Here is an 18,234-nt window from a genome sequence, read left to right on the forward strand (position 1 = left end):
GATCAACATAACACGGGAAATATGAACCAACTATCGACATAACACGGGAACTATGAACCAACTATCGACATAACACGGGAAATATGAACCAACTATCGACATAACACGGGAACTATGAACGAACTATCAACATAACACGGGAAATATGAACGAACTATCGACATAACACGGGAAATATGAACCAACTATCGACATAACACGGGAACTATGAACGAACTATCAACATAACACGGGAAATATGAACCAACTATCGACATAACACGGGAACTATGAACGAACTATCGACATAACACGGGAAATATGAACCAACTATCGACATAACACGGGAAATATGAACCAACTATCGACATAACACGGGAACTATGAACGAACTATCAACATAACACGGGAAATATGAACCAACTATCGACATAACACGGGAACTATGAACGAACTATCGACATAACACGGGAACTATGAACGAACTATCGACATAACACGGGAACTATGAATCAACTATCGACATAACACGAGAAATATGAACCAACTATCGACATAACACGGGAACTATGAACGAACTATCGACATAACACGGGAACTATGAACCAACTATCGACATAACACGGGAAATATGAACCAACTATCGACATAACACGGGAACTATGAACCAACTATCGACATAACACGGGAAATATGAACCAACTATCGACATAACACGGGAAATATGAACGAACTATCGACATAACACGGGAAATATGAACGAACTATCAACATAACACGGGAAATATGAACGAACTATCGACATAACACGAGAAATATTAACGAACTATCAACATAACACGGGAACTATGAACGAACTATCGACATAATACGAGAAATATGAATCAACTATCGACATAACACGGGAAATATGAACCAACTATCGACATAACACGGGAACTATGAACGAACTATCGACATAACACGGGAAATATGAACGAACTATCAACATAACACGGGAACTATGAACGAACTATCAACATAACACGGGAAATATGAACCAACTATCGACATAACACGGGAACTATGAACCAACTATCGACATAACACGGGAACTATGAACGAACTATCGACATAACACGGGAAATATGAACCAACTATCGACATAACACGGGAAATATGAACCAACTATCGACATAACACGGGAACTATGAACCAACTATCGACATAACACGGGAAATATGAACCAACTATCGACATAACACGGGAAATATGAACCAACTATCGACATAACACAGGAAATATGAACCAACTATCGACATAACACGGGAATTATGAACCAACTATCGACATAACACGGGAAATATGAACCAACTATCGACATCACTGGGGCCGAGCTCCCTGCCATGCAGGACCTCTATGCCAATTTTATTTAACCTTATTTAACTAGGCAAGTCAATACCAGGCGGTGTCAGAGGAAGACCCCAAAAATAGTCAAAGGCTCCAGCCACCCAAGTCACAGTCTGTTCTCTCTGCTACCTCATGACGAAGCAGCACATGTTTTACCAACAGGACCCTGAACAGCTTCTACTCCCAAGCCATAAGACCGCTAAATAGTTAGTTCAATAGTTAGTTCAATAGTTAGTTAAATAGGTAGTTAAATAGTTAAATAGTTAGTTCAATAGTTAGTTCAATAGTTAGTTAAATAGGTAGTTAAATAGTTAAATAGTTAGTTCAATAGTTAGTTCAATAGTTAGTTAAACAGTTAGTTCAATAGTTAGTTCAATAGTTAGTTCAATAGTTAGTTCAATAGTTAGTTCAATAGTTAGTTCAATAGCTAGTTAAATAGTTAGATAAATAGTTAGTTCAAGAGTTAGTTCAAGAGTTAGTTCAATAGTTAGTTCAATAGCTAGTTCAATAGTTAGCTAAATAGTTAGCTAAATGGTTAGTTCAATAGTTAGTTCAATAGTTAGTTCAATAGTTAGTTCAATAGTTAGTTAAATAGTTAGTTAAATAGTTAGTTAAATAGTTAGTTCAGTAGTTAGTTCAATAGTTAGTTCAGTAGTTAGTTCAATAGTTAGTTCAATAGTTAGTTCAATAGTTAGTTCAATAGTTAGTTCAATAGTTAGTTCAATATTTAGTTAAATAGCTAGTTCAATAGTTAGTTCAATAGTTAGTTCAATAGTTAGTTCAATAGTTAGTTCAATAGTTAGTTCAATAGCTAGTTCAATAGTTAGTTAAATAGCTAGTTCAATAGTTAGTTCAATAGTTAGTTAAATAGCTAGTTCAATAGCTAGTTCAATAGTTAGTTAAATAGCTAGTTCAATAGCTAGTTCAATAGTTAGTTAAATAGCTAGTTCAATAGTTAGTTCAATAGTTAGTTAAATAGCTAGTTAAATAGCTAGTTCAATAGTTAGTTAAATAGCTAGTTAAATAGCTAGTTCAATAGTTAGTTCAATAGCTAGTTCAATCGTTAGTTCAATAGTTAGTTAAATAGCTAGTTCAATAGTTAGTTAAATAGCTAGTTCAATAGTTACCTGAATTATCTGCATTGACCTTTTTTGTACTAACTTTTTTTGACTCGTCACATACCCTGCTGCTACTGTTTACTACTGTTTACTATTATTCCTAGTTATATGTACAGTACAAATCTACCTCCATTACCTTGCACATTGATCAGTACTGGTACCCCTTTTCCAACAATGCAGAGATAAAGATTTTAAAAAATCTATAAATAAATAGAGAAAAAAGGAGGTGATCTAACAGAACTTTCACCACGTTTCACTACGTCCCAAACGGCAGCCTATTCCCTACATAGCGCACTCTGTTTGGAATGCAGCCCTTGTCTCTGAACCCCTCATCTTATAAGACTAACTAAACCCAGAACAAACATTAAAACAATTCTCCTCCAGCCATCCAGCCATCCCCAACAACATGGGATAATATTGTCTGGATAGAAAAGCCCCTATGTCACCCTTACACCAACCTTATACAGGGGCGGACTGGCCAGAGGGCATTTCCGAGCAAATGCCAGATGGGCTGGTCCATTTTTACCCAGTGGGTCGGTCTCAATTGGGGCTTTGGTGCAAAAGTAATATTATATGGAGAATAATGGGGGGGGGGCCACGAGTGGGAAAAAAATGGGCCGGGATGATTTCTGGTCCCAGTCCATCCCTTACATCACCCCTATGTCACCCCTATGTCACACTTATGTCACCCTTATGCCACCCTTATGTCACCCCTCTGTCCTTCTGTTACCGGGTCAACGGACAGGAAGCAGCACCTTCCAAAGTAGCAAATAGCAATAATAAAGTAACAGATTGTTTCACGATCTGATAAGAATGGCAGCTTCTGAAGCCTCTCTAGTTGGGCATATAAAGGCTTCATAGAAAGACAACTAGAAGGAGGAATTTAATATGCAATCTCACTGAATTGATGATAAAGATCAGCAGGGTTCTCTCAGAGAGTTGGATCCATTGAAAGAATAGAAACCTAACGGGTTTGGTCCCAAATCTCACTCAAAGAAGAATCTAGAGGAAACGGAAGGGTACTCCCCCGTTCACATCGACAGGGCTGTAGGGGGGAAGTCGGTCAAGGGCTTCAAGTTCCTCAGTGTCAACATCACTGAGGATCTATCGTAGTCAAAACACGATGACGCCTCTTTCCCATCAGGAGGATGAAAAGATTTGGCATGGGGCCCTCAGATCCTCTAGAAGTTCCACAGCTACACCATCGAGAGCATCTTGACTGGCTGCATCACCGCCTGGTAACGCAACTGCTTGGCATCCGACCGCAAGACGCTACAAAGGGTGGTGAGTACGGCCCAGTACATCACTGGGGCCGAACTCCCTGCCATCCAGGACCTCTATACCAGGCGGTGTAAGAGGAAGGCCCTAAAAATGGTCATAGACTCCAGCCACCCAAATCACAGACTGTTCTCTCTGCCACCGATGCACCAAGTCTGGAGCCAACAGGACCCTGAACAGCTTCTATCCCCAAGCCATAAGACCGCTAAAGAGCTAGTTAAATTAACCAAATAGCTACCTGCATTTACAATTTTTTGGCACAAACTTTTTTTTGTCTCATCACATACGCTGCTGCTACTGTTTATTATCTGTCACTTTATTCCTAGTTATATGTACATATCTACCTCAATTACCTCGTACCCCTGCACATTGACTCAGGACTGGTACCTGTTAGTCTACACCTGTTGTTTAAGAAACATGAGACAAATAACATTTTATTTGATTTGAATGTATTATTTTTTATTTATTTATTAATTAACTATTATTATTATTATTTATTTTATTCTTATTGCAATATTCTCACTATAACTATAACTGATGATAAAAACTATGTTAATCTCAGAGTTGTGTGATCTGTTAACAGTGGAAGTATTATAGGTCTCTGTAGATCTAAAGATAGACCTAAGGAATTGAATATGCAATCTTCTGACAGAGGAAATCTTACTCAAAGAAGGAATGTAATAAGTGACCTGACTGAAGTGGTGATACAAACTAATGGGGTTCTCAGTGTGTTGAATCCCCATTGACCAGTAACAGGAAGATGTTTTGATCCTACTCGGCTCTGCCTCCCTCTCTCTTCCTCTCTCTTCCTCTCTCTTCCTCTCCCTCCCTCCCTCCCTCCCTCCCTCCCTCCCTCCCTCCCTCCCTCCCTCCCTCCCTCTCTCTTCCTCTCCCTCCCTCCCTCCCTCCCTCTCTCTTCCTCTCCCTCCCTCCCTCCCTCCCTCCCTCCCTCCCTCCCTCCCTCCCTCCCTCCCTCCCTCCCTCCCTCCCTCCCTCCCTCCCTCTCTCTCTCTCTGTGCTCCTGGGAAAGTATTTCACAGGGCTTAATAATGAAGCCTTTCTTATAAAGCCACGATATATCTCTGAGTCACTTATAAGACACCATAAAGTAGAATGAAACCAGTGAAGTCTAGGCCAAGATACACCGACGAAGGAATAACAGACTTTATGGATGGAATAAAGCATAGAAAAATAATGACTATTGTAGAAAGTCATTATATTTCTAAGTCATCCTATATCTAAATCCTTCTATTTCTAAGTCATTCTCTTTCTAAGTCATTCTATTTCTTGGTCAAAAAAATATTCTCACGATTCAGAATAATGTGTTGTAATTTGTCAACTTGAATTAACAGCGATGTAAACTTTGTATAAACTATGGATATTAACTTTCGTCAAGGACCTCTCTCTACATTTTTTTGGAAAGTTGGTTGTCCGATTAGAAAGAGACTGTTAACTTTGGACAGAAGCCGAGACGAGGTATTATTACTCTGCAGACATTTCTCCTACTCCTAAATCCATTTCAACCACACCTATTGACAAAGAGAGATTTAAATAATCTGATTTTATCACTTTAAAGAATATCACTGTTTACATTTTTCATGATATTATATTTTCATAATCTCCCAAGTAACATCTGGCTGGTTGAGGACAGGAAGTGCTGATCTAGAAGTTTCTTGTTCCTGCTTGGAGGCCAGGTGAAGGTCCTGGGGGTGTGGCTAGTCAACATGCTGAACACATTAGGAGGCCTGACACCACCCCTTATACCCCCACCTCTCTTTCTCTCTCCATCTGTCTCTCTCTCCATCTGTCTCTCTCTCTCTCTCTCTCTCTCTCTCTCTCTCTCTCTCTCTCTCTCTCTCTCTCTCTCTCTCTCTTTCTCTCTCCATCTGTCTCTATGTCTCTATGTCTCTCTCTCTACATATTTTTTTCTCTCTCTCTCTCTCTCTCTCTCTCTCCATCTTTTTCTCTATGTCTCTATGTCTTTCTCTCTCTCTCTCTACATATTTTTTTTCTCTCTCTCTCTCTCTCTCTCTCTCTCTCTCTCTCTCTCTCTCTCTCTCTCTCTCTCTCTCTCTCTCTCTCTCTCTCCATATTTTTCTCTCTGTCTCTGTCTCTCCCTCTCTCTCTTTCTCTGTGTTATTATAAGACATAATGAACTAATAACGTCCTCTCAGCTCACACATGAACAGAAACGACTCTTCTGGTTGTTTGACCTAACTCGTCTTTGTACAGGAAATGGTACTCTAATTGTACAGGAAATGGTACTCTTATTTTGTAATGTAAAAGAAGAACCAAGGTCTAAAGAAATGGTCTCAAGACAAAATTATCGACAGTCAGGGCTCTATTTTAACAAATCTAACGCAATGGTAAATCTCAGCGCTGGCAGTAGAGTTATAGGTTCATGGGTGTGTCAGAAATACTGTAATTTTTCTATTTTCACACCCAGAATTATGGGTGTAGAAGCTAGCGGTGGCACGAGAGTGCTGGGCTTTGACCAATAAACAAGTTGTGGGTGTGTCGACGTTTGGCCCCTCACTGGCCAATCAGAACGTGCCACGTGCTTGCGGTCTTTTATGTATTGTCTATGTATCGTCATCAACTCCAATTCTATTGTTAGTCCATTAATAGTCTAGTTCATTCAAATAGCTAGCTCCATATTTGCTAAATATGTTGAACATGTTCACAGTCCTCATTGTTCTAGTTGCGTTATTGCATTGTTTCAATGTGGAAATACATTGTTTAACATAAGCTATAGTATTCCCACGGATATAGGGGGCTAGGCCCACTGTAAATTACAGTCTGGATATGGACATTTCAAACACAGTCAATAAACAAGATTAAATTCACTAGGCTATGGATAAGGCCTAAAAAAAGACTGTGTCTAATTCGAATCAAATTCTACTAAAACATTTTTTAAAAATTGTTTAATAAGCTATCTCTAAATAGAGTTACAGGCACCATAATCGCTCCCCGTGGTCGTATAATACAGACAAGGGCAACTCAGACTATGGAGGGTTTTTACTGGGTAAAGATCCAATATAAAAGAGAATGTCCATTCACTTTTATAATGCTCGTAAATCTAATGTTTTATTTAATAACCTTTATTTAAATGGGCAAGTCAGTTATGAACAAATTCTTATTTACAATAACTTCCTACCCCGGCAAAACAAATATTTTCGAAACACTCTCAAGTACCATTTAAAATGTTGGCTACTTTTGGCTAATGGCCAGGATAAAAAGACGCACCCATACAATGCTGCTAAACCAGACTTGATTAAGGGGAGGGGAGGCTATGCTTTGTTTTTTAATCTAATTCAATGAAAAAAAAAAGATGTATGTTTCTAAATATGAGATTTGCTGGCACAAAAGGCACATCTCTCCTTCCATGGGCACTGTGAGTCATAGCTGGATAGGTTGCGCTTCCATTCTCAAAATCAAAACCATTATCAACTGTGTTACAGACAAGAGCTGATTTTCCCGGGTCTGAAAACTTTCCATTAGCGCTGCATGAAATTGACACGTTTGCGCTTGTTTTGAAGGAAACGTGTGGTGGACCCTCTGTTGAATTATACATGTCTCTAGTTTTTTTTTTTCGCCATCTAGAAGTCATATTCCTATTAACTTCCAGTGTAGGGAGATAAACTTGATCACGGTGCCAAATGTTTTGCCTACTTGAACGGCACTGGCTTAGATACACATGAAAACATGAAATGAACCCGGGAATCGATAGAACATCGCACAGAGATGCAAAAAAGACAACAACAAAAAACAATATAACATTACAAATTGGTTAATATTTCCTTTAAAAGGACACACATCAAATATCTCCATCCCTCCCACCTCAGCCCATCCCTCCCATCCCTCCCACCTCATGTTAGACAGGTACATTGCCGAACCTGGCGTCAGGGCTGGAAGATGCGCTAGTTTTTACATGACGAAATTGAAAACTAACGTGCGTTTTAACACTTGCACGTCCTCAACACCAGGCGAAAATAGAGCCCTCAGTCTCACTGTATGTCCCATTCCCATAGCTTTCTTACTGCTTTTGAGTGGAGTTCAATGGATGTTTTGGAATGACTGGACAGTTCATTTCTCTCCAAGGACAACAATAAGAGTCCTATAGTACTCACTGTACTTTAACCCACACAGAACTAATACAAGTCACGTTATGAGATAACTTTAAAAAAAAATCTCTCTCCCCTCTAGAAGATGTCCCATAAAAACCCCAAAGTCTCCAGCTCCGTCTGTATATTGTCCCGAGTATTGAGCTACTGGTTGTGGGGGGAAAGAGAATCATGCTGAACCAAAGGCCTCTTTGTGAGCTGGAGAATGCCTTGCTGCATTACTGCATACCTCTAAGACTCATATATTCCAGATGTGTTGAATTGGCCAGGAATTGCCTCCCCCCCCCTCTTCTCCCCTCTTCCCTCTATCCCTCCCTCCACTAACCCCCTTCCCTTAAAAAACCACCTCCTCACAGAAGCGCTAAAAAAAACAAAAAAAAAACAGGCAATATCCCAAAACCCTTTAGCAGCACCACATAAGTATGCTACATCTTTCAAACAAAATAGAAAAGCATGGCCTCCTTCAGAGGTGGTGGTAGAATGCAGTGTGTGACTAGTTTGAGACATGTTTCCCTTCCGCACCTCCATGCCGATTATAACCATATTCTATATAATGAGAAAGGGGCAGAAACTCTTACAGAAGGAAAAAGGATTTGACTATAGTTAAATGTTACCAGTCCCAGTCACTCATAGGCACGTTGTCTATCGAAACTGGATATCTTACAAGCAAACTAACAATCCTCTTCAAATATGAATAACAGTCCTCTGCTGCATGTCTGTTCTCTGGGCCCTGTGATATACATAACAGTCCTCTGCTGTCTGTCTGCTGTCTGGGCCCTGTGATATACATAACAGTCCTCTGCTGCCTGTCTGTTCTCTGGGCCCTGTGAAATACATCACAGTCCTCTGCTGCCTGTCTGCTGTCTGGGCCCTGTGATATACATAACAGTCCTCTGCTGCCTGTCTGCTGTCAGGGCCCTGTGATATACATAACAGTACTCTACTGTCAGGGCCCTGTGATATACATAACAGTCCTCTGCTGTCTGGGCCCTGTGATATACATGACAGTCCTCTGCTGCCTGTCTGCTGTCAGGGCCCTGTGATATACATGACAGTCCTCTGCTGCCTGTCTGCTGTCTGGGCCCTGTGATATACATACCAGTCCTCTACTGTCTGGGCCCTGTGATATACATAACAGTCCTCTGCTGTCTGGGCCCTGCGATATACATAACAGTCCTCTACTGCCTGTCTGCTGTCATGGCCCTGTGATATACATAACAGTCCTCTACTGTCAGGGCCCTGTGATATACATACCAGTCCTCTACTGTCTGGGCCCTGTGATATACATAACAGTCCTCTACTGTCTGGGCCCTGTGATATACATACCAGTCCTCTACTGTCTGGGCCCTGTGATATACATACCCGTCCTCTACTGTCTGGGCCCTGTGATATACATAACAGTCCTCTACTGTCTGGGCCCTGTGATATACATACCAGTCCTCTGCTGTCAGGGCCCTGTGATATACATGACAGTCCTCTGCTGTCTGGGCCCTGTGATATACATACCAGTCCTCTACTGTCAGGGCCCTGTGATATACATGACAGTCCTCTGCTGCCTGTCTACTGTCAGGGCCCTGTGATATACATGACAGTCCTCTGCTGCCTGTCTACTGTCAGGGCCCGTGATATACTTTCTTGGCTGATTCCCAAATAGCAGCCTATTCCCTTCATCATAGGGCCCTACAGTCCGTGGTCAAAAGTAGAGCACTACTGTGTGGTAGGGGTTAGGGTGCCGTTTGGGAAGCGGCCCAACTGTCTGTCATGTTAACAGGCCTGAGACACTGATGAGGGAGAGCTGAGGAGCACATTTCTCCCCCAGGCTGAACGAACGAAGGAACCAATCGGAGCACGTGTGCAGACACACATGACCACATCTGGTAGAGACATTTGAGACAAGCAGTTTTACAACAGCAGCAATACAGCTCTCAAACTATAACTCTATAAACATTCACTCTGTCTTGGGTTGGTTCTTTTCACACTTTCAGTGTTAAAATGCTATTTGGATAAAAGTCATAAAGGAAAAGTATCCTCTTTAGGTTGAAACTAAATGAATGAATCACATTCTGGAAGCATCTATTTTCCAGACTCTTTCCACTATGTTTTCCTACCCAAAGAGTGACACTAAAATGTTGCTTTCCTTTCGTGATTCACTTTTTAATTCCTTCCTATTGCCTGTAAGGCTCTGTGGCTTTTGGGGCTCTTTTGGGTTGGTGTACCTAACATCATGAGATGTAGGCTATAATCTCTCTCTCTGTGCTGTTTCTTGTCACCATCTATACAGAGTTGGCAGCATAAGTGACAATTACAGTGTCCTGGAAAGCCTGTAAAGGTTTTGCTAGTCACATTATGCAATTTTGGTCTGTTTAAACATCACACACAGAGGAGGAGGAGGAGAAGGAGAAGGAGGAGGAGGAGGAGGAGGAGAAGGAGAAGGAGGAGGAGGAGGAGGAGGAGGAGAAGGAGAAGGAGGAGGAGGAGGAGGAGGAGGAGGAGAAGGAGGAGGAGGAGGAGGAGGATGAGGATGAGGAGAAGGGGGAGGAGGAGGAGGAGGAGGAGAAGGAGGAGGAGGAGGAGGATGAAGAGGATAGATGAGCCATGCCCGCCATGCGAAGGAGGAGGAGAAGGAGAAGGAGGAGGAGGAGAAGGAGGATGAGGAGAAGGGGGAGGAGGAGGAGGAGGAGAAGGAGGAGGAGGTGAAGGAGGAGGAGGAGGATGAAGAGGATAGATGAGCCATGCCCGCCATGCGAAGGAGGAGAAGGAGAAGGAGAAGGAGAAGGGGGAGGAGGAGGAGGAGGAGAAGGAGGAGGAGGAGGAGGAGAAGGAGGAGGAAAGGAGGAGAAGAAGGAGGAGGAAAGGAGGAGAAGAAGGAGGAGGAGAAGGAGAAGGAGGAGGAGGAGGAGGAGGAGGAGAAGGAGGAGGAAGAGGAGGAGAATGAGGAGGAGGAGAAGGAGGAGGAGGAGGAGGAGGAGGAGGAGGAGGAGGAGGAGGAGGATAGATGAGCCATGCCCGTGTGGTAGTGAGGTATTCCATTATGGATGGGTATCTAGTTCAACAGGCAATCTGGAATAATGTCTCCTAATGATCTAATTGTCAGTTATCTACAATGTATTCAAAGGGAGGGTGAAGGGTGGGAAGAGGAAGGTGGAGGTTGGGGGGAGGGTTTGGGTGCACAGGACATTCCAACCACAGGAACTGTCCAGACAGAAGGCATATCATCCTGGGTAGAGGAAGTTGTGGTCACCATGTCATAGATATCAGCTGACATCACAGACAGACGCACCCCATGTCACCCAAGACGGAACCTTACGTGGACGGAAACCTCTTTAGGATTACAGCTAGACTGTAAAATGTAAGATACTGGTTCTGTAGCTAATCCATATCATGATTAGTTGATGTAAATCAACCCAGGCTACAGTAATATGTGTCGGGGTGAAATCAGCAAAGGCAAACACATTGTAAGTTAAAATGCCTGTAGACACAACGATGAACCCATAGATTCATGGCAACCTTTTCTGTGCTTGGAATTACGTTCCACTCCTCATCAATAATAATTTAGACATGTTTCAGGCTATTGGTATTGACTTGCTGCCTTAGCTCACAATATCAAAGTCAACTTAACAGAATCAACACATATATAACAGCAGTGGCTAACCAATATTCATGTCATAATATCTACAATCAAGGGAAATAAGCAATTATCCTAATCCAGACATACTGTAGGCTAGTTTAAAGGGGGATGAGGAGGGGGTAGACACAGATGAGAGAACTCTTTCCATCAACAACCCTTATTGGACTTAGTAGTAACCAGAGTAGAGTGGAGAGTTTTTGGGCTTAGTGGTAACCAGAGTAGAGGGAAGACTTATTGGGCTTAGAAGTAACCAGGGTAGAGTGGAGACTTATTGGGCTTAGTGGTAACCAGGGTAGAGTGGAGACTTATTGGGCTTAGTGGTAACCAGGGTAGAGTGGAGACTTATTGGGCTTAGTGGTAACCAGGGTAGAGTGGAGACTTATTGGGCTTAGTGGTAACCAGGGTAGAGTGGAGACTTATTGGGCTTGGTGGTAACCAGGGTAGAGCGGAGACTTATTGGGCTTAGTGGTAACCAGGGTAGAGTGGAGACTTATTTGGCTTAGTGGTAACCAGGGTAGAGTGGAGACTTATTGGGCTTAGTGGTAACCAGGGTAGAGTGGAGACTTATTTGGCTTGGTGGTAACCAGGGTAGAGCGGAGACTTATTGGGCTTAGTGGTAACCAGGGTAGAGTGGAGACTTATTGGGCTTAGTGGTAACCAGGGTAGAGTGGAGACTTATTGGGTTTAGTGGTAACCAGGGTAGAGTGGAGACTTATTAGGCTTGGTGGTAACCAGGGTAGAGTGGAGACTTATTGGGCTTAGTGGTAACCAGGGTAGAGTGGAGACTTATTGGGCTTAGTGGTAACCAGGGCAGAGTGGAGACTTATTGGGCTTAGTGGTAACCAGGGTAGAGTGGAGACTTATTGGGTTTAGTGGTAACCAGGGTAGAGTGGAGACTTATTGGGCTTAGTGGTAACCAGGGTAGAGTGGAGACTTATTTGTCTTATTGGTAACCAGGGTAGAGTGGAAACTTATTGGGCTTAGTGGTAACCAGGGTAGAGTGGAGACTTATTGGTCTTATTGGTAACCAGGGTAGAGCGGAGACTTATTAGGCTTGGTGGTAGCCAGAGTAGAGTGGAGAGTGATTGGACTTAGTGGTAACCAGGGTAGAGCGGAGACTTATTAGGCTTAGTGGTAACCAGGGCAGAGTGGAGACTTATTGGGCTTAGTGGTAACCAGGGTAGAGTGGAGACGTATTGGTCTTATTGGTAACCAGGGTAGAGCGGAGACTTATTAGGCTTGGTGGTAACCAGAGTAGAGTGGAGAGTGATTGGACTTAGTGGTAACCAGGGTAGAGCGGAGACTTATTAGGCTTAGTGGTAACCAGGGCAGAGTGGAGAGTGATTGGACTTAGTGGTAACCAGGGTAGAGCGGAGACTTATTAGGCTTAGTGGTAACCAGGGCAGAGTGGAGACTTATTGGGCTTAGTGGTAACCAGGGTAGAGTGGAGACTTATTGGGCTTATTGGTAACCAGGGCAGAGTGGAGAGTGATTGGACTTAGTGGTAACCAGGGTAGAGCGGAGACTTATTAGGCTTAGTGGTAACCAGGGTAGAGTGGAGACTTATTAGGCTTAGTGGTAACCAGGGTAGAGTGGAGACTTATTAGGCTTAGTGGTAACCAGGGTAGAGTGGAGACTTATTAGGCTTAGTGGTAACCAGGGCAGAGTGGAGACTTATTAGGCTTAGTGGTAACCAGGGTAGAGTGGAGACTTATTGGGCTTATTGGTAACCAGGGCAGAGTGGAGAGTGATTGGACTTAGTGGTAACCAGGGTAGAGCGGAGACTTATTAGGCTTAGTGGTAACCAGGGTAGAGTGGAGACTTATTGGGCTTAGTGGTAACCAGGGTAGAGTGGAGACTTATTGGGCTTAGTGGTAACCAGGGTAGAGTGGAGACTTATTGGGCTTAGTGGTAACCAGGGTAGAGTGGAGACTTATTGGGCTTAGTGGTAACCAGGGTAGAGTGGAGACTTATTGGGCTTAGTGGTAACCAGGGCAGAGTGGAGACATATTAGGCTTAGTGGTAACCAGGGTAGAGTGGAGACTTATTGGGCTTAGTGGTAACCAGGGTAGAGTGGAGACTTATTGGGCTTAGTGGTAACCAGGGTAGAGTGGAGACTTATTGGGCTTAGTGGTAACCAGGGTAGAGTGGAGACTTATTGGGCTTAGTGGTAACCAGGGTAGAGTGGAGACTTATTGGGCTTAGTGGTAACCAGGGCAGAGTGGAGACATATTGGGCTTAGTGGTAACCAGGGTAGAGCGGAGAAACTGTGTTTTCTACTACTGGCCTCTAAATGTATTTCACTCCTACAATAGAGAGAGCATCGCCCCATAGGCTACAGTACTACCTATAGGCTGTAGCATATTCTCGCATGGAACAACAGTGCCTCATACCGTTTGTGTGAAGAGTCTATGAATCACTTGAAAAATCCTGAAACCGTATAGGAAAATGCCTCCAAAATTAGGAAAATTGAGTGAATTGCAGACATACAGTTTGCTAAATAGACATCGAGGATGTCATGGGGGTACAGCATATCATTGACAGATAGTTTGGAAGAGAGTGACGTTAAAATGTATAAAAAGTCGTATTGGTAAGATAAAATAGGTGAAATCAATTGATACATTTCGATACGAGCATATAGTGCCAGGTAATAATTAATGTGTGGAAAGTTAAAGCACATCTGTCTCAGTTTTAAACCACCGAGCGCCTACGGCTGCTGTGCAGTCTACCAAACTCTACACACTCATGCGTAAAAGTCATAGCCGTCTGTATTACGCGGTTCCTTTGGGAAGGTGAGATAGTCGAATCAATACTCTGACGTTAACCGTATCAATACTCTGACGTTAACCGTATCAATACTCTGACGTTAACCTATCAATACTCTGACGTTAACCGTATCAATACTCTGACGTTAACCGTATCAATACTCTGACGTTTTAACCGTATCAATACTCTGACGTTAACCTATCAAAAGCTATGCAGTGTCTACAGGATTCTATAGCCGAGGTGTGAGATTGCGACCTCAAACCTATGGAATTCCTCTCTCGATAGCTGTGTCCACATTACAAGCGGACCACGGGGACAAACAAAGCCTATTTGTCTGGCTAAACCATTTAAAACATTCACATGAGAGCGGCATGGGAACAGTTTGATGGGTAATACCGCCACCACAGAATGCCACGTACGAGCCGCTATTTTGGAGCGGAGCGGAGCGATATAATCTGGAGGATCGTTCGAGCGCACCTGTACGAGTATCGCTGGGTGTTCACCGCTGAATGGCGGTAGCATCACTGGCTGTAACGTAGGCTACCGAGAGGATTTCACATCGCGATTTACACACGCACACACAAACACATTATTTAAAAAAAAGTGTGGCACTGGCCATATTTGAAACATTCTTATATTTGATCATGGATTCAATATGTGGTGACACTTAAAGTCATGCATTTTAGACACTGGCATGACATTCGTTATCTAAATGTTTCTTCTTTCAGTTTGCTGTCAACCTCAGCAGAAACAGCGCAGTGAGTGTGGCACTGGCCCTACTGAAAGATGTAATCAATTGATAAACCAACCCTGAGGAGAAAGGATGTCCCTGCATGTCCCCAAGAAACATCAGGGAAAGTTTGCAAGGTGAACGGTTCCGCCAATAACAGATACTTACCTGATTGGACATTGACGGCTTGCAGAAGGACAGTGAGAGTGACGATGGTGGTTAGAGTGGGATTCAAAAGCCACCTTTTGGTTTTCCACCTTGTGGACCATATTTGCATCTCCATGGTCTCTCACTCAGCGCCACAAAGCTTCTGAAAAAAAAAAACCGGGCGCCTTTCAGAACAAAACGTGGGTTCTTTTCCTTCCAGATATCACCCCCCCAAAAATAACGGTGTGTTGTTGGTAAATTGTTGTTACTACAACAAAGCCATAAGTGAAAAACAGAACTCGTTTCTTCTTTAGAGCCAAACTGGGCCTCTTGCTCCTCTCTCCCTTATCCCCAGCCCTTAGACTGAAGGTGTATGGGCGTTCAGAAAAGTACCGGAGACAGTTCGATTGCTCCGAGAGCCGCGCGCGCAGTCTGGAGGGAGGGAGGCGGCACGATCCTCTGAACCGCGACTAGCAGGAAACTGACATGGAAAATGTTCCGTTTAGCGAATCACCATGCTGGAAAGTTGACTCCTGGTCCCGCCCCCAACCATCTGTCATTCAAGAGTGGCCAGACGTCCTTAGTTTACAAGAAGGTGTTGGAGCGTTGATTAGGAGTCGCATCAGTTATCTAATATTCTTCATATCGTATTGTCATACGGAGATCGACGGAGGGACAGAGGGAGAGACGATGATGCGAAATAACGGCATGCATTACAAGACATTACAGTTTTATCTACAACACGCACCACATATCATGTATACATTCCACTGCAGTGGTATTGGGGTCTCTTTATAATTGGATTAAATCAATTACATTTGAATGTAATCAATGTAAATAGGGTAATTTCGATTAAAAATTGTTTTATTTCGCCAACACTATTAAACAGTCTAAATGATTACTTGAATCATTACAGTTTTAGTAATCATCACATGATTGTAAGGGATGAAGCTATATATAAAACATTTAAAAGCTGGAGGGTTTTTGGTTGCTAATGTAAATTAAACGGAGGGGGAGAGCATCAAGAACGATTCCAGGTATTTCCCGAATGCACGAGAAAGAATCGGTTAAATACCCAACAAGACCATCAAACTGTGATATCAAAGCTTTAGCGGCCAAAATAAAATGTTTTCCAGATTTTAAAAGATTTCTTTCAAAGGAGTAAAACACTTTGGAAAGCAAGTGGAGAAGAAAGGGAAGATAATTATTGCAACAAAAAAAAAGAGCATTGGAACAGAGAATGAAAGCACAGGTGTTAGCTATAGAGCTCTGGACTGCATCCCAAATGGCACCCTATTCCCTATATAGTGCACTACTTTAGACCAGAGACCTATGGCACCCTATTCCTTAATAGTGCGGTGCACTACTTTTGACCAGAGACCATAAGGGCCCATAGGGCTCTGGTCAAAAGTAGTGCACTATATAGGGAATAGGGTGCCATAGGGCTCTGGTCTAAAGTAGTGCACTATATAGGGAATAGGGCTCTGGTCTAAAGTAGTGCACTATTAGGGAATAGGGTGCCATAGGGCTCTGGAGAAAGTAGTGCACTATATAAGGAATAGGGTGCCATAGGGCTCTGGTCAAAAGTAGTGCACTATATAGGGAATATGTTGCTTTTTGGTACGCAACCCTTGCCCTTGAGTTGGTTCTCCACAGTGTGACGTTGAGAGACATTTTTTTTGACAGTTTAATTGTAATAATTGTCACACAAATCCAAACCACATTTAGGGGAGTTTGTCAATGTTCAGAACGTTATCACACAACACACACTTCACAGACATGTTTACTCTAAAGTCAGGATGAAAAGTTAGGAATAGGGGTAGATGAATGTGTGTAGTCATACACAAAGATGAGTTTGTACGTCCTCATTTGTTAAATGGGAATGTGAATCACATAAGGGTGTACTTTCAGACAGTTTTCAAGATGATGTATATATGTTGTCACTGTGAATGTATTGTCGTTTACATTGTGTGTCGATTGGACCAATTTTCCATTGTAGTATCACTGTTAAAGAATTGTGCTTGTCTATCTGAATGTGCAGTTTAGTCCTTAAACGCCCAAACCAGTAGAAACCCCAAATGCCCAAACCAGTAGAAACCCCAAATGCCCAAACCAGTAGAAACCCCAAATGCCCAAACCAGTAGAAACCCCAAATGCCCAAACCAGTAGAAACCCCAAATGCCCAAACCAGTAGAAACCCCAAATGCCCAAACCAGTAGAAACCCCAAATGCCCAAACCAGTAGAAACCCCAAACGCCCAAACCAGTAGAAACCCCAAACGCCCAAACCAGTAGAAACCCCAAATGCCCAAACCAGTAGAAACCCCAAACGCCCAAACCAGTAGAAACCCCAAATGCCCAAACCAGTAGAAACCCCAAATGCCCAAACCAGTAGAAACCCCAAATGCCCAAACCAGTAGAAACCCCAAATGCCCAAACCAGTAGAACCCCAAATGCCCAAACCAGTAGAAACCCCAAATGCCCAAACCAGTAGAAACCCCAAACGCCCAAACCAGTAGAAACCCCAAATGCCCAAACCAGTAGAAACCCCAAATGCCCAAACCAGTAGAAACCCCAAATGCCCAAACCAGTAGAAACCCCAAATGCCCAAACCAGTAGAAACCCCAAATGCCCAAACCAGTAGAAACCCCAAACGCCCAAACCAGTAGAAACCCCAAATGCCCAAACCAGTAGAAACCCCAAATGCCCAAACCAGTAGAAACCCCAAACGCCCAAACCAGTAGAAACCCCAAATGCCCAAACCAGTAGAAACCCCAAATGCCCAAACCAGTAGAAACCCCAAATGCCCAAACCAGTAGAAACCCCAAATGCCCAAACCAGTAGAAACCCCAAATGCCCAAACCAGTAGAAACCCCAAATGCCCAAACCAGTAGAAACCCCAAACGCCCAAACCAGTAGAAACCCCAAACGCCCAAACCAGTAGAAACCCCAAACGCCCAAAACCCCAAATGCCCAAACCAGTAGAAACCCCAAATGCCCAAACCAGTAGAAACCCCAAATGCCCAAACCAGTAGAACCCCCAAATGCCCAAACCAGTAGAAACCCCAAATGCCCA

At 43.1% G+C, this 18,234-nt stretch overlaps 1 protein-coding gene across 1 annotated transcript in view; it reads right to left on the reverse strand.

Moving 5' to 3' along the window:
- Window positions 1–15,532, reverse strand: part of LOC120019924 (collagen alpha-1(XI) chain-like) — a 198,359-nt gene extending 182,827 nt beyond the window's left edge. Inside the window, exon 1 of the mRNA XM_038963335.1 lies at window positions 15,181–15,532. Within this exon, the coding sequence (XP_038819263.1) occupies window positions 15,181–15,295 (115 nt within the window). The 5' untranslated portion in view covers window positions 15,296–15,532. The remainder of the gene's footprint in view (window positions 1–15,180) is intronic.
- Window positions 15,533–18,234: the final 2,702 nt, after the last annotated feature.

Source organism: Salvelinus namaycush, chromosome 25 (genome assembly GCF_016432855.1).
Source record: "Salvelinus namaycush isolate Seneca chromosome 25, SaNama_1.0, whole genome shotgun sequence".
Taxonomy (NCBI): domain Eukaryota; kingdom Metazoa; phylum Chordata; class Actinopteri; order Salmoniformes; family Salmonidae; genus Salvelinus; species Salvelinus namaycush.